A 22,889-nucleotide genomic window follows, 5' to 3' on the forward strand; every position below is an offset into this window, starting at 1 on the left:
GGTAATGTAGATTTGCTGGTTTCGGGGAAGTTGTTGGGGTGAGCTGGTGGTTTGTTGGGGTGATATGGTAGCTTGTTAGGCTAAGATGGTTGCTTGTTGGGGTGAGACGTGGTGATGTGTTGGGTGAGAATGGTGGTGTGTTGGGGTGAGATGGTGATGTGTTGGGGTGAGATGGTGATGTGTTGGGGTGAGATGGTGGTTTGTTGGGGTGATATGGTAGCTTGTTAGGCTAAGAGGATTGCTTGTTGGGGTGAGATGGTGGGGTGTTGGGGTGAGATGGTGATGTGTTGGGGTGAGATGGTGGTGTGTTGGGGTGAGATGGTGATGTGTTGGGGTGAGATGGTGGTATTTTGGGGTGAGATGGTGATGTGTTGGGGTGAGATGGTGGTTTGTTGGGGTGATATGGTAGCTTGTTAGGCTAAGAGGATTGCTTGTTGGGGTGAGATGGTGGGGTGTTGGGGTGAGATGGTGATGTGTTGGGATGAGATGGTGGTGTGTTGGGGTGAGATGGTGATGTGTTGGGGTGAGATGGTGGTGTTTTGGGGTGAGATGGTGATGTGTTGGGGTGAGATGGTGGTGTGTTGGGGTGAGATGGTGATGTGTTGGGATGAGATGGTGATGTGTTGGGGTGAGATGGTCATGTTTTGGGGTGACATGGTCATGTTTTGGGGTTACATGGTCGGGTGTTGGGGTGAGATGGTGATGTGTTGGGGTGAGATGGTCGGGTGTTGGGGTGAGATGGTGATGTGTTGGGGTGAGATGGTCGGGTGTTGGGGTGAGATGGTGGGGTGTTGGGGTGAGATGGTGGTGTGTTGGGGTGAGATGGTGATGTGTTGGGGTGAGATGGTCATGTTTTGGGGTGACATGGTCGGGTGTTGGGGTGAGATGGTCGGGTGAGGTGGTGGTGTGTTGTGGTGAGATGGTGGGGTGTTGGGGTGAGATGGTGGCTCTGGCAATGGTTGTTGTGGTGACCACAGTGATGAGGGTGGTTGGACGTCGTGGTTGACGTCAACATATTTAAAGAGCTTTTTAATTAACTGCTTTGACAACATGAATATGAATACTTTTGCACATTACCACATCTTATTCGGAAGCCACATGTTAAAATTATTAAAGCAATGGTGCATTTCAAATTTTTCATCACATTTACATGCAGTGATTATTTTTGTTGATACTGTAGAATTTTCTTCTATCGATGGATTAATGCTTGCATATTTATTTTAATCGCACTTTGGAACATGTTGCATATTAACCCAGGCCTCTACTGATTAAAAAATAACCTTCCTGATCAGCGTTTCTCTGGACATTACAACCAGCATCATCGAGCGTTAACAAATGCTGAGCTCTCGCTGATTTGCAGTCTCCGAATAATAACAGCTGTTACCTGGTTTTAACTAAATGCAGTCTGTCAATCTGTCCAGGTTGTGAAGATACACGTGAACGTGGAGGCCCTGGTGGAAGAGGTGCTGGGGGAGGAAAGATTGGTGGTGGTGGTGATAATGATGGTCACCAGGACAGAGCAGACGAAGTACATGGACGTGGCACCGATGCGAACGACGTTGACTGCATTGGCCACGCAGTTCGACACAGACAGTCAGAGAAGGTCACGGGAGCCTCCCTGACAAAATCCAACCACGGGACACATCGGGCCCTCCACCTCGCGGAGGGCCCTGATAGCGCTGTGCAGGACGTTGAGCAGCCGGGCTGCGTCCTCCTCCTGTCCGCCGGGGCTGACCACGCCGCCTACTACAGCCCCATGGGACGCAAGGGTGGCCTGCGCAAGGTAGAGTCTCTGCGGGCGCCGCAGATGGGCCCGCAGGCCGCACCATGCGACCTCCGTCGCCAGAAGACGACGTCCTGGTTGCCCGGCAGCTGGTCCTCGTGGTTCAGCAACAGCGGCAGCGGGGGTGCCGGCGGCGACGACATTGTTGACAGCTCAACGAGCGTTGCAGACCACGGCGAGGCCCACTCGAAGGAGGCTCGGCTGGGGGAGGTGAAGGAGACGGCGCTCAGGGAAGTTGAGGAGGAGGATGCCCAAGAGGGAGGACACGAGTTTCGGGTGTGCGCACAGCCAACGTGGTGTGACCTGTGCGGGGAGTTCATGTGGGGTGTGGCGCGCCGCTCTCTCCGATGCCAGCGTGAGTGATTTACCGAGACCGTCGTATATGAAACTATACAATTTTCATTTTACCAGGTAAGGCCCATTGAGCTTTCGCACTCTTTTCTGGCCCACCCCCTGATATGCAAGGTAAATTAGAAGGGACTTAAACCCAAACCACTCCGCCAAAACAACTGTCGCGGGAATCTGTTGCGCCGCACGGCGTCTGTGAACGGTAAATGGAAGCACCAGATTAAGGTTAACGCCGCGAAATTCCCTTTAATTGGATTTGGCCGGCGCGGGGCGAGTTGCACCGCCGGTGCGGATTCAACCATTGCCGTCTGGGCATGGCGGCAATATTCTACCGGGCATTCCGTGTTGCGTGGCTCGTCCATTTGCATCGTACGATAGGTTCGGAGCAGTCTTCTTCACCTCCGATTAGCACAGTTGGCTACGTACAATGCGAAAGAAGTTCAACATTAATTATCTCGTACGGCAAGGCGAAATTTGCAACATCACGTGTGTCCAGTATATCGAGGTTATTCAGCCATTTAATAGCCTCCTTCGAGGCTTGGTGAGGCTTCGCAGCGATTGGTGTAGTGCAGGGTGTCCAGAAAGACATCATTCTTTAAATAATTAGAATTGATTAAACGGTTGGTTGAACTACATCGACAGAACCACCCACGCACTCACGCACAGAGTTGGCTCGCACAGATTGAATCGTTTTCCGTTCCTTCCCTCCGAACCTCCGCACGCCTGCAGTGGCGTTGGCGACGCATCGCATCATTGGGCTTTGAGAGAAGTGGCCCGGTTTTCTTTTCCACCGTCTCGATTGCGACCGTGTTGATGCCCGCGGAAGGTCACCCGCCTACGTGAGCGCGCGCGTGATCTCTCCCCGCGTAACCGCAAGCGCTCGACCACCTCGAATCCGTGATATTAAGTTTAATTTATTTGATTTGTTGCACGGATGACGATCCCGTTTGGCGAGCTGCCTGGCTATTTTACACGGGAGATTCGTGGTTTGCATGAGCATAGCAAAAAGCAACCCTTTGTATTTGACATCATTGTCGTGAATGCGGAGTTTTACCCTTCGCAGCTGTAAGGTTAAAGCGGTCATTATTGTATAGATTTTTGGTTCTTAAATTTTAGTAATCGTTTTCGCCAGTTTTAACCCAAGTGTGCGCTAATGCAGGAATTTAGCAAGAGCTACTTGCCTAATGCTTTTAGGTGCATTTAAACTATCTGCCTGCATTCCTTGATCAGTATATTGGCACATGTTTTAAGACCGCTTTGAATTTCCGTTTGTTCACCGGATGCACATGTGATAATAATAGAGGTCCTTTAAAATACACTTGAGATATTTGACTTACAAAAAATATATTTCCTTATTGTGCTCTCGGGTATTACGTGATGAGACGAGTAATCCACTGGCATCTCTCGCAGAGCAGGGCGGGCCCCCTATGGGGCCGTCCATAAATGACGTCACGCACCTGGGGGGGGGGGGTTGAGAAATGTGACGTCACATCAAAATGCGCAACTTTAAATAAATATAGAATTGATATAAGACTAATTGTTATAACAACACTCCTACAACATCAGAGTGCAGCGCCACATTAAATACGCACTACAATGACAATAGTTTAAAGCAATTTGAAGCATGTTTTATTTTCAAAATGGAAATGTGTTTTTTGGGGGGGGAGGGGGGGGGCAAAGTTTTGTGACGTCATATTTGAGGGGGGGGGTGTCTGACTTTTTGTGACCCCGTGTGACGAGGGGGGGGGGGGTCAAAAATCGTTCCAAATCACGTGACGTCATTTATGGACGGCCCCTTTGTGTTAGAGAACGGCCCGTGAAAGTTGATATCACAGAGCTACCTCCGAGATCACTTCTTCAGGCGACCTCTGTTATGCACGCATACACACATTACAGGGCAGACATTTCCCATCCACTCTGCACATGAGTCACATGATTGTAAAAAAACGATATTTATTCATCGGAGCTAGAATTTAGCCAAATTAAGTTTGTAATCAAATTTATCACGTTGGGTATTATTGCACGAGCATTGGTGACCGGTCCTGGGACGATCAACTCACTACGCTTGCGAACTCATTTTAATCACAAGGCAACTGCCTGGATTCGAACCCAGCATGGCCAGCCTTGCACTCTGAACTCCAAAGCCACCCGGCCACCTTGCACCAACTTGCATTGAGCATATATTTGTGTATGCTTCTCTCTCTCTCTATAGGTAAGGTCATCGCATCTCTTCAGAAGCAAAGTTGCGAGAGCAGCCTCTACTCTCCCATAACTAACGCAGAACCTGATAAGACAGTACTGTATATGCATTGTCCTTGAGTCTGATTGGTCCACACCAGGGACGCCTTTCTTTTGAACCTCGACCCAATTGGTGCTAGACCAGATGACGCCAAAAGGCGTACAGCTCAAAGACAATGCACTATCAAAGTAATGAGGGCTCTGGGTAAGCATCTACATCATTAGACCCCCTTTGCCAGTACCAATTGGGTCGAGGCTCAAAAGAAAGCCGTCCCTGGTGTGGACCAATCAGTTGTGGACCAATCAGTTTCATAGTGTGTTTTTTGTTTGCATTTTGACCACAAGTATTGTGGTGAATGCACACATGATTCCTTGCAAAAGGTTTCAGTTTTATTGCCAGAAAAAAGGGGAAAAAACCCTATTATATTTTGGTACTGGCAAAAGAGGTCTAATGATAACGCAGAACCTGTCCAGGATATCCCGGGGTGTGGCACGTGTGTTTGCTTTCCTGAATACACCGGCCGCCTGTTGGGGGGACCGTGAAAGCCAGAGACGTGCGAATGTGGAAGGGCCCCGCTTGGATGCCGACCATCGTTAGCGTCATTTAATTCCAAGGCAGGGAGGCAAGGCTGACTAACGAGCTACAGAAAAAGTCTGGTCATCCAAGGCGTATACCATATGCGCTGACAGAGACCACATGGGGCTTATTCAGAGACTGCACATTTAGCGAGAGCTGAGCATTTGTTAATAAAATCAGAATATTTATTTATACTGGAGGAATCCGATGAGCTATAAAGCTCTTTTTCACAGGTGTTCAGTAGTTTCACAGATGTCCAGTAGTTGGTGCTGGTTGTAATCTCCAGAGAAGCGCCGTACAACATTTTACTTCAACTTTTCAACGTAGCCGGTCTTTGCTTGAAAATTTAAAATCAACTGCCATATTTGCCCATCGCGTAAAAACTCGATTCGATTGCCTATGCTGGGTGGTGCATTGCGATCGATAAACATCAACATTATACTTGCACGACCAAACCTAAAACAAAACAACTACTTATGAATCAGATCAGCTCCGTAGCCGCAAGGGATTTAGAGCCCTCGAGGGTATGGTGACGATATGGGGAGGTCGTCATTCAGCAGTGGATAGAACGTGGCTGATTGTGCTGGCGAGGTTAGGTGAAAGGATGATATTAGAGAAGGCAGATTAATTTTACGTTGCCAAGTTGTGAATGTGCGGTTTCATGTTCAGCCATGTGTTGTGCAAACTGAATCATCGATTACCGATTATATAGTCAATCTAATTTATACAGCGCCTTCACTCGAGACGCTTGACATCGCTTACAAAACAATGACAGAACGGAATCGTGGAGATGACAGGGGCACGCTACAAGGGTTGAGGAATGAGCGACAGCGATAGAGGGGTACTTGGGGATCACAAAAGGGCTATAGCGGAGAGGACGGGGAGGAGTGGAGGGGCGAGGGGAGGGAAGAGAATGGGCAATGGAGAAGAGGTGAGGCTTTTAGAGAAGAACAGAAGGAGGTTAAATAGAGGGACTGCTTAATGTACAGGGTAAGTGTTGAGTCTGTGGGGAGTGTTGAGTCTGTGGGGAGTGTTGAGTCGATGGGGAGTGTTGAGTCTATGGGCAGTGTTGAGTCTGAGAAGTGTTAAGTCTATGGGCAATGGAGAAGAGGTGAGGCTTTAAGAGAGGAACCGAAGGAGGTTAAGGAGGGGGACTACTTAATAATGTCACGGTGGATAACATGAAGATAGTTGGGAAAAGCTCTCTCACTTCTGTTCCCATGTGTGCCGCTGGACGGGAGGTGGTGAGCAGGCCTTGGTGACATCAAAAGCATCATCAGCCGCATCATGCTCACTGTGGCTTCTCGGGGGACTTCTGGAGGGGTTTCCAGCCTTCGGGAGAGAGGATGTGGAGTTCGGGGGTCACCATTTTTAAAGGGACACGGATAATCGACCACAAAAGAGCAATCGAATTGCAATGTTTCGTCTGTTACTGGAGTGCAAATGCACGACATGCTGGTGTATTGCCTGTGCCTTGGATGCACGGACACAGGAAACACAGGCGCAGGAAGTGAGTTTAATATTAATGCAACATGACTGCCTCAAACATGTACAGCAGCGACCATGGAAATCCTGCTCAGAGATCCAGTGTCTCCGAGCCAGGCCGGTGAAGTGAGTGCAGTGGAATGCCTATTATCCGGACGGGTCCTGTTTGTGTTTCACCACATCATCATCATCGGCCATGATTCATCCACTATTGGCTTTCGGCTGGCCATTGAACAAAGACGGTCACCGCATCGCGCGCTTTCAGATGCGCTTCTGCGGCCGTCTGGAATGATCTTCCTTCCGATATTAGGAAGCCACTGGAGCAACGCACTTTTAAATAATCTAGCTTGAAAACTAATTTCTTTAGAACTGAATTTTGTGTTTAGTTTGGTGTCCTTCCCCCGCACCTCTGATGAGCACGGTTGGCTACGCACGGTGCGAAAGAAGTTCAACATACATACATACTGGATGAAGGCCACCCTAAGCCGTCACCATCTCTCACGGTCTCTGAAATGCAACAATCTAGTACGCGTCCTCTGGGCTTGCTCCCTCCTTTGGCTGCCTCTCCTTTGTTAGTCTCGACCACCGGACATCGTCCCATCTAGCCATGTGTCCTGGTCCAGCTCAGTTAAAATTTTTAACCCTTTCCCGTTCCGAGACGTCTCCAAGTTGCAGGGTCGGGTGTCCCGTTCACCGATGCATCTCGGAATTCGCGAGCGGTTCAGTGTTAATTTTATTTAGAGAGGCGTAGCGCCACTTTTTTAAAAAGACATTGTAATCATCGAAAAGAACTGTAGCGCCACTACCGCACTCTACGATAGCTCGCGCTAAACTGTGCCACACGCCCCCCCCCCCCCCCCCCCCACATGGCCTTGTGGGAGCCTTGAAGATGCACCCAATAAAGTTATTTTATTTTTTCTCCCGATTCCGTTCTGATCGGGATGGGAAAGGATGAAACGGTCAATATGATGTACGGATCAGAAACATCGACATTGACAAAGTATGTGGATATATTACGGCAGAAAAGAAGCGTGGACAGGTGAATTGTTGAAATTGCACTGAGAGACGCACATTTTAGAGAACATACGCATTTTTTTTAACGCAAGTTAGAGATGCCGTTTTATTGACTGTTAAGAAAGTGAGCTGGCTTGGGCTGGAAGGGAACGATGCCCCTTGGGCGAGACTTACAACGGAGTCACAGCCAAGGTAGAGAAACTCGCCCAAGAGGGCGTCCACTTTGTAGATGGAGCGACGAAGTCAGCTCCCGTGTGCGGGTGACTGTCGGATCGTTCCTTTGCCGACCGCGAGGAGACAGCGGCGGCTCGTGGAGGCCTTCAGCAGTGGATAGATTATAACTGACAATTATAATGATGACAATGACGCATAAGGCTCAGATAAAAAGGAGGATCGTTATGCAGACAGAAGGTTCTTGCACGGATCGATTTGGGGCCACCGTAAATGGGAAAACCAGATCGTGGGGTTACTTCTCTATGGCACTGTGAATCACTTCCTCTGCAATGTCCTTTGCTCCGGCAGACTGCAAGTTCAGCTGCCACCAGCGCTGCCAGTCCCACATCCAGCTCGAGTGTCAGCACGGCTGGAGCCAGAGCGAGGAGCCGCTGCTGCAAGACATCAGCGTCGTAAGTGCCGGAGTCGCACGGGGCGAGATCGCCACCCTCGCCGTGATCGCCGCGATCACCGTGATCACCGTAATCACTACAATCTCCACCCTCGTCACGATCCCCACGATCGACCGCAATTGCCACGCGGCGTCCGCTTTCGCCACCGGGCTGTGGTCGTCGAATGCTGACGCGGCGTGCAGCGAGCTTCATCCAGCAGCGGAGTGGCAAAAAAGGGCTGCACGCACACGCGCACGTCGTCCCATCCGTTTTAATTTCACAGCATCGTTTGAGATGCGTCGGCATCAAAGACACCCCTGCAAATCGTTTCGCATGGAATTACAAAGTGTTGACACTGAACGCTGAATTATACAGACGGGCCCCTCTGCTACAGTGTGGCCTCGGGGCTCAGAACGTCTCTCGACTTAGCCAAGCCTCACCCCCCCCTCCCTCCCTCTTCGCTAAGGTCTTTACTCTCAGCAAGCGGGGGATCCCGCTGGGCATTTCGCGTAATTACCGCGTGACAACGTGTCTGAATCGGCGGTTTTCAGCCAGGATTATGAAGTGCACTTAAGTCGCCCGATCGATACGAATTTTCCACACTCTGTGCCCGGGGTAGCTGCGTGCTCCAGTCTGTCCACATGAACATACGTGCGTACGTATGTTGAACTTCTTTCGCACCGTACGCAGCCAACCGTGCTCATCGGACGTGCGGGGGAAGGAAAGCCAACTAAAGCCTACGTGTTAAACTAAACATAAAAAGCGGATTCTAAAGAAAACACAAAAAGCAGTGACTGAGCACACGGAAATCAGGAATTGCCATGTCAAATTAAGATTTTCTTCCGCCAGTGTTTAATTAGTGTGGCTAAGATGCTTGCGGAGATGGTGAAATATCACTTGCAGGCCATTGCGCAATGGTAGGCCTTCGTGTGTAGCCACGGAACTCCCACCACCGCCCCACCTCATCTGTTAGTGTCAAAGAGCGTGGCGTTACACGTACACGTTACGTACACGTTACACGTACACGATACACGTTACACGTACACGTTACGTACACGTTACACGTACACGATACACGTTACACGTACACGTTACGTACACGTTACACGTACACGATACACGTTACACGTACACGTTACGTACACGTTACACGTACACGTTACACGTACACGTTACACGTACACATTACACGTACACGTTACGTACACGTTACATTTTCAATTTCAGTTGATTTATTTTGGTATAGCCCTGTGAGCCATTCGGCTCTTGAATCGGGTGCAACCACAACAAACAAACAAAAAACAAAAACACGAACAAGAAAACATCTTAAAGTGACTATGTGACTGTGCAAACAGAAAATCCAAGAAAAAAACAGCAAAATATTCCTGAAAAAAGCACCGTACACCAACACTGTGTGCAAAACAACAACCACAAAAAACGTAGATTAAGGCCGTCAGTCTAACTCCGTACTACAACAAAACAAACATGTACAAACCAAAAAACGTATTCGAAATCACCAAAAAATAAAGCCATAATTGCAACGTAACAGTGATCATAGGGACTGTGACCCAATTTTTTACAATAAACTACATAAATAACATGTAACACCAAATCCTAGAGCCATAGCTGGCTGCATGAGTTTCTCCACAACAACAGAAGCATCAGTCGGAGTATCAAATTTTTCAATGCACCTTTAAGATCAGCACGCTAAATCAAAATACAGATAATACTTTGCAGCATCATCCGGAGCGAAACATTTTATTTTATTTTAAGCCAATGAATAGCAGTGGCAGCTAGGGGTGTACAACTCCTCTAGAGCAGTTTTGAGAGAAGATCTCATTGGTAGCGATTCAAGTTGCAGTTTATTGGCAATAGCATTCCAGACCCTGGGGCATCAATAGCAAAGGCCATTCCTCCAGTTTTTGTACGGCAATAGGGAATGTGAAACTGGTAAATGAGCGAAGACCTGAGGTCAAATTTGTTCTTTGAAACAGAGAGGAGATCCAGCAGGTAGTCTGCGGATTTTTTTGTAAGTACATTGTGAATAAATAAGATCTGGTGCACAAGCCGTCAAACATTAAGAGACGTTAAGTTTGACCCAATGTAGAGATCACAGCGGTGAGTCCTATATGGGCAGTTAATGTAAATCTTAAGGCCGAGTGATAGATGGAATCAAGCTTCATCAGTACTGTACTTGGGGCTGATTTATACACGATGTCACAGTAGTCAAGTAGAGGCAGTATGGTAGCTTTTATCAATTGCAAACGGAACATTTGGGGGAAGCAGTGCTTGTGTCGATACAGAAAACCAATTTTTATTTTTGTCTTTTTACCAATATAATCAATGTGATCTTCAAAATTAAGTTTTGAATCCAGGATGACCCCAAGATACTTATAGATCTTGACTTGCTCTATTTGATAATTATTTAAGGAATGTAATTGGGGAAAAATAACTTCCTGCTTTAGTCCTGGTGAGAAGCATAGCACCTTGGTTTTGGAGGTATTCAGGACTAGTTTAAGAGCAACTAGCTGATGTTGTAGTTTGATGAAATCACCCTGGAGCTTAGCAATCACGTCATCCGGAGAGTGGCCAGCAGTAATCAGTATCGTGTCATCTGCAAAAAGATTTACCCTGGAATGATCCAGGTCAGTGCCCAAGTCATTGACATAAAGAGAGAACAAAAGGGGGCCGAGGATGGAACCCTGTGGAACCCCGTGGAACCCCTTTTGTTATCTTAACACTGTTTGACCTCCAACCATCTGTGAATACAGTTTGGGTGCGAGAAAAGAGGTAATTTTGTAACCATTTTACTGCGTTTTCGGAAAAACCGAGGCAATTTAGTTTACTAAGCAGGGTGTTGTGGTCTACTATATCAAAAGCTTTGGACAGGTCTAGAAAAAGACAGGCACAGTACTGCTTATTATCAAGGCTACTGTAAATGTGATTCAGAGAGTCTAATGCAGCAGATGTGGTGCTGTATTTTTTTCGGAACCCAGATTGTTTTAGATGTAGTAGATTGTTGGTGGACAGGAAACTGCTAATTTGGTAGGTCAATAATTTTTCAAAAATTTTCATCAACGGGGACAAAATTGAGATAGGTCGGTAGTTATTTGGATCATCTTTAGGGCCCCCTTTGTGAAGTGGACGGACATAGGAATGTTTCCATTCTAGAGGAACTGATGCTTCTTTGATGGACAGGTTGAAAATATGGGCTATAGGTTTGTATATTAGGTGACCAACAGTTAGTAGAGCAAAGACGGGAATACTATCTGCTCCGGTAGAGGAGGACCCTTTGAGGTAGAACAGTTGTTTCAGAAGATTACTTTCGTGGATTGGCTGGAAACTAAATTCGTTTAATGTTTGGACAGGGGTGTAGGAATTTGCATGAGCAGGGGTGACTCCCAATACATTATCAAAAAGATTACCAGCTTCAGAAAAATGAAAGTTAAAATTGTCAACAATTTTTTTGGGATCTGAAAAATATTCCCCATTTCGGTTAAGCTCAACGGGCAGATTGTCTGTTTTGGATGCCTTTTCGATACATTTAATTGTTTTCCAGAAAATCCTGGCATTTCCATGTGATTCCAGGAGAGTGGAGGAAAAGTAGGCATTTTTTGCATGCCGTTTTTTTTTTACGCATCTATTCCTTAAAATCCTGTATTCTAGCCAGTCATTGACCAAATTACTTTTCTGAGCACATGCCCAAGCCTTGTCCCTAGTTTTCATGAGCTTTGTAATCAAAGGATAAAACCATGGTGGGCGGTTGCCTTTAGTTTTAAATCTAACCAACGGAGCATGTTTGTTAAGAATTTGTAGAAACGTGTACCTGAAGATCTCCCAAGCCGTAGTCAGGTTGGGGATATCACAGACCTTGTCAATATCCCAGTGAAGCACATCATTAGTAAATGCCTGAGTGCTGAAGTGTCTCATAGAGTGATACACGTTACATTCACGTTACATTCACGTTACATTCACGTTACATACACGTTACATACACGTTGGACTTGTGTTCTTGCTTTCGTCATTTCTGTGAGCCCAGAGTCACTCTTGCAACTGAGACTTATTATCCGTGAGTTCTCACCTGCTTAAATTGGCGCCACGGTGGCGAGATGTTAACAAACCTCGCCTGGTTAATTAACCAGGCGAGGTTTGTGGTTCGATCCCGACCCTGATGCCTGCTGTGTATTTGGATTCTGAATGTCTCTCCCCGTGGTCGCGTGGATTTTTCTCTGGTTCCTCCGTTTTTTCCCCTCCACATTGAGAATCGACGTGCGTTTAGAGCATTCGGCTGCTATAATTTTCACGTGATAAGCCACTTTTGTTGAGCTATCATATGTGGCAAAGTCGCTTCTGAACAAAGCGCTGCATGGCTCAAGTGGGCCTTACCTGGTAAGTAAATATTTAAAAAAATAGTTTAGTTTTAATTTAAACAAACGCACAATTGCATCCTCGGATATAAAACGCCGAGCGTTGTCGCGACGTCGCTTGGGAATGCGTTTTGCTGTGAGCAGAAATCGTTGGGTTTGTTTTGGTCACTTGCCAGTCGTGGAGTTTTGGCTCACGATAGTTACTGTACGTTGCAATGACGTGGGAAATAAAATTAAGATTTAAAAAAACATTTCGAGAATTTCGCAGCCATTTGTGGATCCACCGCTGGATGGAGGCCTCTCCACGCCGTTTAAGGTTGTTTGCTGTTCTTTTAATGTTTTTTATTGCGACAAAACACGAGCCCGGTGCGATATGCCGTCCGACATTGGTGGGGTGGGGGGGGGACAGAAACTCCTCAAACTCGAATTCGGCGCGATGGCACCGCCGCACGTAGGCGGAGGGGGGGGGGGAGTTGGTCTCGCTTCCCCCCAGCCAAGTGGGGATCACGCGTAGTGGGTGGTGGGGGGGGGGGTAAAGATTTGTATGGGGGAGGGGGGAGGGAGAAGGGTGCGAGGGGAAAGGTAAGTGAACACACTGAGGGAAGACAAAGGGGGCTGAGGGAAGGGTGGGGGGGGAAGGTTGTTTGTTTGACAAAGGTCAGCGCACTCCAGAGGTCAGGATGAATCTCATTTGCACGAATGCCCCTGGAGCAAAAGGTCAAAATCAATCGGAGCAAAAACAACAACAACAACAACGGTACATGAGAAATCGAAAATACTGTACAAAACAAAATCGATTAAGTTGCGGGTCCTGTTTGATTGTTTGACCATACTTCACCATGTTGGTCAATGCGTTTTAGTGAACGGGGGATGGGTGCCACGGTGGATAGAAGATGTTAACTACCTCGCCTGGTATACAGTTCGATCCTGACCCTGACGCCTGCTGTATATTTGGAATTTGCGTGTCTCTCTCTCTCCCTGTGGTCGCGTGGATTTTTCTCCGGGTCCTCCGGTTTTTCCCTCCACATTTAGAATCAACAACATGTGTTTAGAGTATTTGGCTGCTATACATTTCAAGCGTGATGATAAGCCACTTCGTTGGGCTATCATTTGTGGCCAGGTCGCTTCTGAAAAAGAGATCAGTGAGCCTTACCTGGTAAAATAAAAAAAAATAAGTTTATTTATCATAGCCGTAATCAAACTCAAGTAGCTAAGTGAAATACAAAAAAAATACTGAATATGATTTTAATCCATTAGCTCGTGAGGAATTGTGTTTTTTTTTCTCTCCAGTGCAGGATAGTAGCAGCTGCTTACCATTACCACCCATCCAGTCGTGATCTAGGAGCATAAACCATCACGCGAACTTGTGCCATCCTCGCAGCAGCGGCTTTTGGCTTGGCGTCGAACAAAGACGGTCACCCCTCTGCTGTCTGGAACGCTCTTCTTTCCAATACTAGGAAGCCACTGGAGCTATGCACTTTTCCATCGATTGAAAACTCATTTCTTTAAAACTGCTTTTTGCGGTTAGTTTGTTGTCCTTCTCCCACACCTCCGATTAACACGGTTGGCTACGTACGGTGCGAAAGAAGGTCAACGTACGCACAGTGCCCACGTGGTGGCGCGCGTCAGTGATCCAGCACTTTGGAGGCAAGGGTTGGTGGATCGAGGAGGGATTCGTGAGATTGCGAAACTCTCTTGGCAATAAGAGCAAGAGGGCTCGTGAAACCCATCTGTGCGAACCTTTTGAGCACAATCGCCTTTTGTGACATTCGGGTCTCCTTGCTAACGCAAACAAACCTCATGGACCAACGTCTCAGTTTAGGTAAAGGCGCAGCCCTGCAATTGGATGATCGCTGTGGTTTTCACACCCGATGATGATTGCTTGTGTTGCAGTCGAAACGTCGTTAGAATTTTATTATTTTATATTTTTTTATTATTTTATTGTTTCCCTTCTACGTGACTTTACCGAAAGAACCAAGAATATGAATCCCTGCAGTCACGAAAGCTTTAAATAAAAAATTTGATCGCACCACTGTTGGCAGAAATGCCTCCACTAGAGGGAGCTCTACAGAGCCCCTCCAGATGGCAATTGGCCTACTCTTCCATTCTGGCCTGATGGACGTACTGTAAGAGGCGGAAGTACCCACACTTTACCCCACCGCACGCGACCTGCCGATCGCCAAACTGGTGCACCCATTTAATACCGGTGAATAAATTAGTGACATCATCACTGTTTGATAAATCATGATATTTAAAACTGCTATTTTTGTAGGGGCTGATTCCACCCATCAAACATTCCCTGCCATGGCCAATTTAATCCAATAAACAAAAAATGCTTTGAAATAAAACATAGTGTGGTTCAAACTAGAAACTCTTTTTTTATTTCACCAGGCAAGGCCCACTGAGCTACGTAGCTCTCTTTCAGAAGTGGCCTGGCCGCAAATGATAGCTCAGCTAAGTGGCTTATCACGTGGACATTTATATCAGCCAAATACCCAAAATGCACGTTCATTCTAAATGTGGAGGGAAAAACCGGAAAACCCGGAGGAAAAAAAATCCACGTGACCACGGGGAGAACACGCAAACTCCAAATATACAGCAGGCGTCAGGGTCAGGATTGAACCCAGGTCCTCCTGTATACCAGGTAAGGTTGTTAACATCTCACCAACGTGGCGCCGTCTCGCCACCGTGGTTCACTCATCGGCGCAATGCACTATGTGTTCAAAACTATTCCCAGTGTGCAGTGAGCATTCACTCCCTTGCAGCATGGGTGAGTACCGAGTCTTGCGTAATCAAAGTCTGTGAAGTGTTCCGTGCTGACATCATTAGGCCCCAGAATTCTGTCTCCCTTGAACAATCAGTGGGCTTTTCCTGGTAGGATGGGGGAGGGTTTACTTGTATGTGTTTGGGTGATTTGTTTACATTTCTTGTACTTTGCACTCTTATCATGCTTTTGTATTGTTGATAATTTTAATACAAGTTAGTTAATGTATATTTTGTGTTACTTTTAAATAATATGTCTGTTTCTAGATATATTCTAATGGCCCACATGCCAGTTTAAAAACTTTTATTTGAGAGACATTTCAAATGAAATTAATACCAGGGCCCCATGGTGTAATATTGCAGTCTCCCATCACCTATTCACTAAAATCTATCTGGCCTATCTCTCTGTGAAGAAGACGGGCATTAGCCCAAAACGTCACCTATTATACATTTTTTTTGTCCTCTTCATGGCAGAGTTATTAATGCATGTGTTGAGTTTGTGTGAATATCTACAGTTGTTAGGTACAGGTGGGCAATCCAATTCTCCAACCCTCTGTGACTGCCCCTGCGCTTTTAGAAACGTGCATTGAGATTATTTAGATTATTTTGGTGCTATAGATGTCCAAATGATGGTGCCACTTTGTTGAGCTATCATTTGTGGGCTTTGCCTGGTAGGATGGGGATGGTTTAGTTTTATTTGTAGTTGTGTAATTTATTTACCTTTCTTGTACTTTGCACTACTATCGTGTGTTTGTATTGTTTGTTGTTGTAACTTTCTTACCCGTGCCAACTGGACATCTGTGAAAAAGAGCTTTATAGCTCGTCGGATTCCTCCAGTATAAATATTCTGATTCTGAAATGGATAGCAACCAGTTACCCCTAAATATTGATTCTTAACATGGAGGGAAAAACCGGAACGATTCGGAGAAATATCCATGCGACCATGAGGAGAATGTGCAAACTCCAAATATACAAACGTAACGGTTGGGATCGAACCCACGACCTCCTGTAAATCAGGCAAGGTAGTTAACATCTCGCCTCCGTGGTACCCACTCAAGGACCAATAGGGCCCCCTCGCATCTTTTAGCGATGCCTATGACCGAATCTCTCAGATTTCTGGCAACTGCCTGATGATGCTGCTGGTTGTAAACTACAGTACCAGCAAAACCTCGTACCCAATAGGGGCCGCGCAGGCAAATGCCCCCCCCCCCTCCTTCCTACCTCGTTGACCGCTGTCAAACGCCAACCGTTACCACAAACATCTTAGCCACACTAATTGGGTGCTGGAGGAGAGAATCTTAATTTGACTTGGCAATTCCTTGCTCCTGATTGTCGTGTACTCGGTCACTGTTTTGCGTGTTTTCTTTAGAACCCGCTCTTTGCGTTTAGTTTGTTGTCTTTCTCCCACACCTGCGATTAGCACAGTCGGCGACGTACTGTGCGGAAGAAGTTCAACGTACATACGCGCAGGTCCAACGTGCAAACCGTATTTAATGTTTAAGTTCCTCGCCGTGGCTGTCTTCGGGTGCTGAATTAGGTCATCTCCTATTAAACGCGTTACCAAAAACGAATAATCAATAATTAGGACGGTAACCACGTGTGTTCAGAATTAATATATTTCATATCAGAGTGTGGCCGTGACGAATCGTGCCGTGGCCGCGTGTTAACGCGCGCGAGGTCACGGCGACTCTGGCTGCACCTCGCTGAGCGTGCGTGTTGTTTGACTGCTCTGAGAGTACCCGGCATGGATGAGTTAGCACAGCTGGATGGCACCCGGCTAAGTTAGCACGGCTACATTGACGCGGCTGGGTGGCACCCGGCTAAGTTAGCACAGCTACATTGACGCGGCTGGGTGGCACCCGGCGAAGTTGGCACGGCTGGGTGGCACGTAGCTGAGTTGGCACGGGTGCGTCGGCACGGCTGGGTGGCACCTAGCTGAGTTGGCACGGCTGGGTGGCACCGGGCTAAATTTCAACGGCTGCTTGGCACCGGGTTGAGTTGGCACGGCTGAGTGGCACCCGCCTGAGGTTGCCACGCATGGGTGGCAATAACGCGGCCGTGCTCGCCGGCGCGATGAGCAGCGGGTACAGCAGCTGGGATGACGACTCCGGGCTCGATTTGTTCTTCACGGCCAAATCGACTCTGCCACCGCACCCCCAGCGACACGGCTCTGTCGGCCTGCGTCCGGTAAGTCGTGCGTCATTTTCTATGTGACCTCGGTATGTGTGTGTGTGTGTGCGCGCGCGCGTGCGCAATGTTGTTGTTGTTTACGTGGCCTCAAGGTGCACATAGCCTGGCACAAGCGTCGTGGTGACGTCACCGCGACTTAGTGGCGAATGGCGGTTGTTGTTGCGCAATGTTGTATCTCTCGATTGTCTGTGGGCAGGCAGAGGGCAGTCCGTAGGTTCCGGGAGGATGCAGGCAGACTGTCACACGTGGTGGGAGCGGAGGGGGGGGCCCTCTCATTAATGAGTGACATGAATAAGATAATATTTAGATTGCTGCTATCAATGTCCGCGTGATGATAAGGCCACTTCGTTGAGCCATTTGTGGACACGTCACTTCTGAAAAGGAACTAAATAGCTTAGTGGGCTTTGCCATGGTAATATATATAAAAAAAGTTTTTTTGTATATGTTTTAAGTGATTTGTTTAACTTTCCTGTACCTCGCACTCGTATTGTGTTTTTGTATTGTTTATTGTAACGTTCTGTCCCACACCTACTGGACGTCTGTGAAAAAGAGCTTTGTAGCTCATCGGATTTCCTCCCGTACAAATAAATATTCTGATTCTGACAAACGCACAGGCGTGTTGTGTTTGGGGGGGGGGGGGCCTCTTTTGTGCGATGCCCCGGGGCAAAAGCCCCCCAAACCCCCCCCCCACCCCTCTCTGAACAGCCCTGGGCAGGTTATGTTAACCATTATTTTGCGAAAAAAGAAATGAAACATCTTTCCGTGCTTTTTGGTTTAATTTCTGACTGCTCCTCACTCGTCCAGGGTCACTGACTCGGTGCACACGTGGCACGCCAACTGTTTGTGTAGCTAGACAAAGCTACAGCTTCATATATAGATGGGGTTTGCTTCATACGCGGTTATGATTTCTCTGTGGCCTCCGCCTCGCCCCTCTGACCGATTATTCGGGATAAGATTTGACTAAGTGTGTGTGTGTCTGTAGAACGGCGGGGTCGGCAGCGCGCTGTGCACTACGAACCCGGCGACCCAAGTTCGATTCCCGCTCACGGCCAACACCAGTGACGATTATCTGAACTGGTGCTGGGGCCTCCCCTAGGTCGACTCAGCCGCAAACGAGTACCTGGTGCAGTGTATAAACATCGCCACTGGGGAGACAAGGACAGCCACTTGCCCCACCAGCCTGTTGTAGGCTCACACGTATGCATGTTGAACTCACATTCTTGGTTCTTTCGGTAAAGTCACGTAGAAGGGAAACAATAAAATAATAAAAATATGAAACGTTAAAATTCTCACGACGTTTCGACTGCAACACAAGCAATCATCATCAGGTGTGAAAACCACAGCAATAAATGTTTTTCTTGCTGTGAGAATTTTAATGTGTTCTATTTTTATTATTTTATTGTTTCCCTTCTACGTGACTTTACCGAAAGAACCAAGAATATGAATCCCTGCAGTCACGAAAGCTTTAAATAAAAATTTATGTTGAACACCGTACGTAGCCAACCGTGCTAATCGTGCTAATCGTAGCTGCTGGGAATCTTGTCTTTTAACAATTCGAGTGAGTGGGTACGTATGCAAGGCAGCCCGGGTTTAGCCTCTGCCGATTGCTTTTCCCCACTCCGCTCGATTTAATTGGGGCGTCCCTATCATCCGCGTCACCTGCCAACCCCTTGCTACCAATGCCGCTAGACGATGACGAAGCCTACTGCGGCGTCGGCCCGCGGGCGCCTCGCGCGCTCTTGGGAACCGGCACCAAAGCCACCTTGGGGCAGCGGCGTAGAAGTTGCCTTTCCTGTTCGTCAGCTCCGACAGATTGGGAAACGCCACCGAGTGCGATTGTCTGTACAGCAAAGTCCTCGCTTGATATGCGTGGCGGTGGTCACGCTGTAGCGCGGTTTTTGCTGTAACGCGGTTCTTCCATTCGGGAACACTTTTCGCACAACGCAGAACGCGCCGCTATAACGCTGAACGCGCGCCGTTATAACGCGGGACGCGCACAGCTATAGCGCGGGCCCCGCACTGTTGTGTAGCGGAACACGCACGGTTATAATGCGGAACGCGCGCCGTTATAACACGGGACACCCACGGTTATAACACGGGACACGCAGGGTTATAACACGGGACACGCACGGTTATAATGCGGAACGCGCGCCGTTATAACACGGGACACCCACGGTTATAACACGGGACACGCAGGGTTATAACACGGGACACGCAGGGTTATAATACGGAACGCGTGCCGTTATAACACGGGACACGCACGGTTATAACACGGGACACGCAGGGTTATAATACGGAACGCGCGCCGTTATAACACGGGACACGCACGGTTATAACACGGGACACGCAGGGTTATAATACGGAACGCGCGCCGTTATAACACGGGACACGCACGGTTATAACACGGTACACGCACGGTTATAATGCGGAACGCGCGCCGTTATAACACGGAACACGCACGGTTATAACACGGGACACGCAGGGTTATAATACGGAACGCGCGCCGTTATAACACGGGACACGCACGGTTATAACACGGTACACGCACGGTTATAATGCGGAACGCGCGCCGTTATAACACGGGACACGCACGGTTATAATGCGGAACGCGCGCCGTTATAACACGCTATGGCTTCTCACCTGAAGACGTACCTGTAAAGTTATATTTTTTTCTTTTCCGATTCCGTTCCGATGATGTGCCAGTACGTTATCATAACGGAATAAGTACGTCATCAGAATTTGAAGTAAAACTGATTATGTACATGTACGTCATCGGAATGGGAAAGGATTTAGGTGTTATTGGCCAATTAATGATTGTTCACCGGTGGTGCAGTGATTATCACAATGCCCTCTGAACCTGCTGACCCGAGTTCGATTTCCAACCATGGCTTAAAGTGGTGGCGAACGATATCTGAACTTCTAGCGAGCGCCCTGCCATTCATCAAACCCGCATTGCCCGACACGCAGTGGGGAGGCTGTCATCCAGCAGTGGATCGACAAAGAGCCGTACGGCTTTTGTGTTATTGATTCTGCATGAATTCCCAGCTAGCGCGGGTTCATTTAAAAGGGACACTATCGCAGCCCCCTGCCACAATTCGGCCGCACGACAAATTGCCGTGGTCACGGCGACACGTGGGCAGCATTGAGCACGCCTGCTCGTGTGGGGTTAGTAAAAAAAACCCTCGCGCGCGGCGGAGATTAGCGCTCGTCACCCGCCACAGCGTAGCCACGCGAAGTGGAAAACAAGGCTCACTGGTGTACGACGACGGGCTTTGGGATGCCGCGTCGGCATTGCTTGCGCGAGTATAATTAGCAGCGTGACAGGAACAACGACGTATCACGGCCGATGCGACGACGCACGACAACTCGCAAACCCCCACCCCCGGCACGCCGCGGGGCACTTCAGTTGGCCGGCCGTGCCCCCTTCCCCCCCTGTCATGGTCGCCATGGCAACCACGGATCGGATAAATCGCCCACGACGCCAGATTCGCAGCGCGAGCGCAGCCTCCGCTACTTGCTGCCGCAGGAGGTCACGTGAATTTAGCATTGAAATAGCTGAGTGATTAGCTTGTGACTGGTCACAGAAATGGCTATCACACAGAAACAGCTATTTCAATGCTAAATTATATGCTAATTCCTTTGTCAATGCACTTTGTTTCTTCTCACACAGCTTAAAGGTCGTGATCTGAGCGTGGCTTTTTTCACTCCAGCGCTGTCCTCCAGACAGTCTCGTCCCTTCACCTGATGAAGGCCGCTTGTGTTGTGGCCGAAACGTCGTGATTTTTGTTATTTTATTTTTTACCTACGTGACTTTACCCAATAGAACCAAAGAGTATGGATCCTTGCAGTCACGAAAGCTTTAAATCTAGATTCGCTACTGATGTGCTGCCGCAGGAGGTCACGTGACTGGCGCGACGGTCGTTTTGCCGACTCTGCGTAATGCTTGATTACGGCCAATGGTTAGATCTTGCAGTAACCCTGCTGCACGTGTCGTGATGTGTACGGCAAGATCCGACGATGTCCGTCCAGTGTTCGCCGAGCTGCATTGCCTTTTGGGTTGCCGAACGAACGCACGATGAGCTCGCGCTCATTACACACTGAGCACTTGCCACAAGTGAACCACAACACCTTGTTGATCTCGTCAAGTAGCATAAACCATCACGCTGAACTTTGGTCATCCTCGCAGCAGCGGCCTTTGGCTGGCCATCGAACAACGAGAATCACCGCATCGCGCGCATTCAGATGCGCTTCTGCAAGCTCCTGAAATGCTCTTCTTTACGATATTAGAAAGCCACTGGAGCTATGTACTTTTTAATATAAACTGAAAACTCAGTTATTATTAACTGCTTTTTGTGTTTAGTTTGTTGTCCTTCCCCCGCACCTCCGATTAGCATGGTTTGCTATGTACAGTGCGAAAGAAGTTCAGCAGTGTCGGGCAATGGTCCTTCTCGATAGAAAGGTAAGAGAGAATGAGAGCGATTGAGAGGGAAGGATAGCTTGAGCCTGCACGATGCCCCCGTGAAAAACAGTGTCGGTTTCTTTCACTTCACTTTGCGTTCACATTTCCTGTAACAACGCGAGGGTGGGAAGGCCGGCGGAAGCTACTCGCTGTTTAAGCAGATCCCCGTGTTTGCCCAATGACTTTCCTTCAATGCTTCCTCCTAACAATGAAGAAGGGCCGCTGACCGAAACGTTGCCCGTTGCACATTTTGTTCCCTTGCTAGGGCCGCAGTGTTTTTGACGCGCGTATCTTATAGACTCTGATGGGTTTGTTTTGGTGCAGTCGTCGTTGACCGGGCGGTTTTGTGACTCAGTGATGAGGCCTTCCTTGCGGGCATCACGGTGTCGAGATGTTAACTACCTCGTCTAGTATATAGGAGGTCCTGGGTTCGATCCCGACCCTGACGCCTTTATATTTGGAGTTTGCATGTCTCTCTCTCTCTCTATGTGGTCACGTGGATTTTTCTCCGGGTCCTCCGGGTTTTCCCTCCACATTTAGAATTAACGTGCGTTTATATTATTTGGCTGCCATAAATTTCCACGTGATAAGCCACTTTGTTGAGCTATCAGTTGTGGGCAGCTCACTTCTAAAAAAAAAGAAGCGAATAGTTCAGTGGGCCTTGCCTGGTAAAAAAAAAAGAATTCGTTTGATTTCTTTCTTTTATCCTCCACCTCTTTCTTTTTTTTTGCTTGTCCAGGGTTCATCATCAGAAGAGGACCCACTGCGCCCTCTCACCCCCGAGGAACTGCGGCAGAGGATTGCGTGGTACAACGAGCAGGTGGACAACGGCCTCAACATCACCCTGGTGGGCGACGTCGGCACACGCGGAGGCATGAGGCCACGACGAACAGTCTCTCCCGATGCCAGGGGTCGGCAACCTGCGGCTCCGGAGCCACACACCGCGACACTTTGGCTGCCCCCTTGTGTCTCTGTAGCCAGACACCGCGACTCTATGGCTGCCCCCTCGTGGCTCTGGAGCCAGACACCGCGACTCTTTGGCTGTCCCCTTGTGGCTCTG

General features: G+C 48.3%; 1 protein-coding gene across 3 annotated transcripts in view; it reads left to right on the forward strand.

The window, feature by feature from the left end:
• LOC116951138 (ras association domain-containing protein 1-like) overlaps positions 1-22,889 on the forward strand; it is a 37,979-nt gene that overhangs the window by 3,678 nt on the left and 11,412 nt on the right. For 2 of the 3 annotated variants that reach the window (XM_032969593.2, XM_076073462.1), the window contains 3 exons: positions 1,422-2,138; positions 7,968-8,071; positions 22,569-22,676. In XM_032969593.2, coding sequence (XP_032825484.2) covers positions 1,422-2,138; positions 7,968-8,071; positions 22,569-22,676 — 929 coding nt within the window. Of the gene's footprint in view, positions 1-1,404; positions 2,139-7,967; positions 8,072-22,568; positions 22,677-22,889 lie in introns of all 3 variants that reach the window. The other variant, XM_032969594.2, reaches the window with a different exon arrangement.

This window comes from Petromyzon marinus, chromosome 42, assembly GCF_048934315.1.
Source record: "Petromyzon marinus isolate PM22_M1 ecotype Great Lakes invasive population chromosome 42, UKy_Petmar_22M1.pri1.0, whole genome shotgun sequence".
Classification (NCBI taxonomy): Eukaryota; Metazoa; Chordata; class Hyperoartia; order Petromyzontiformes; family Petromyzontidae; genus Petromyzon; species Petromyzon marinus.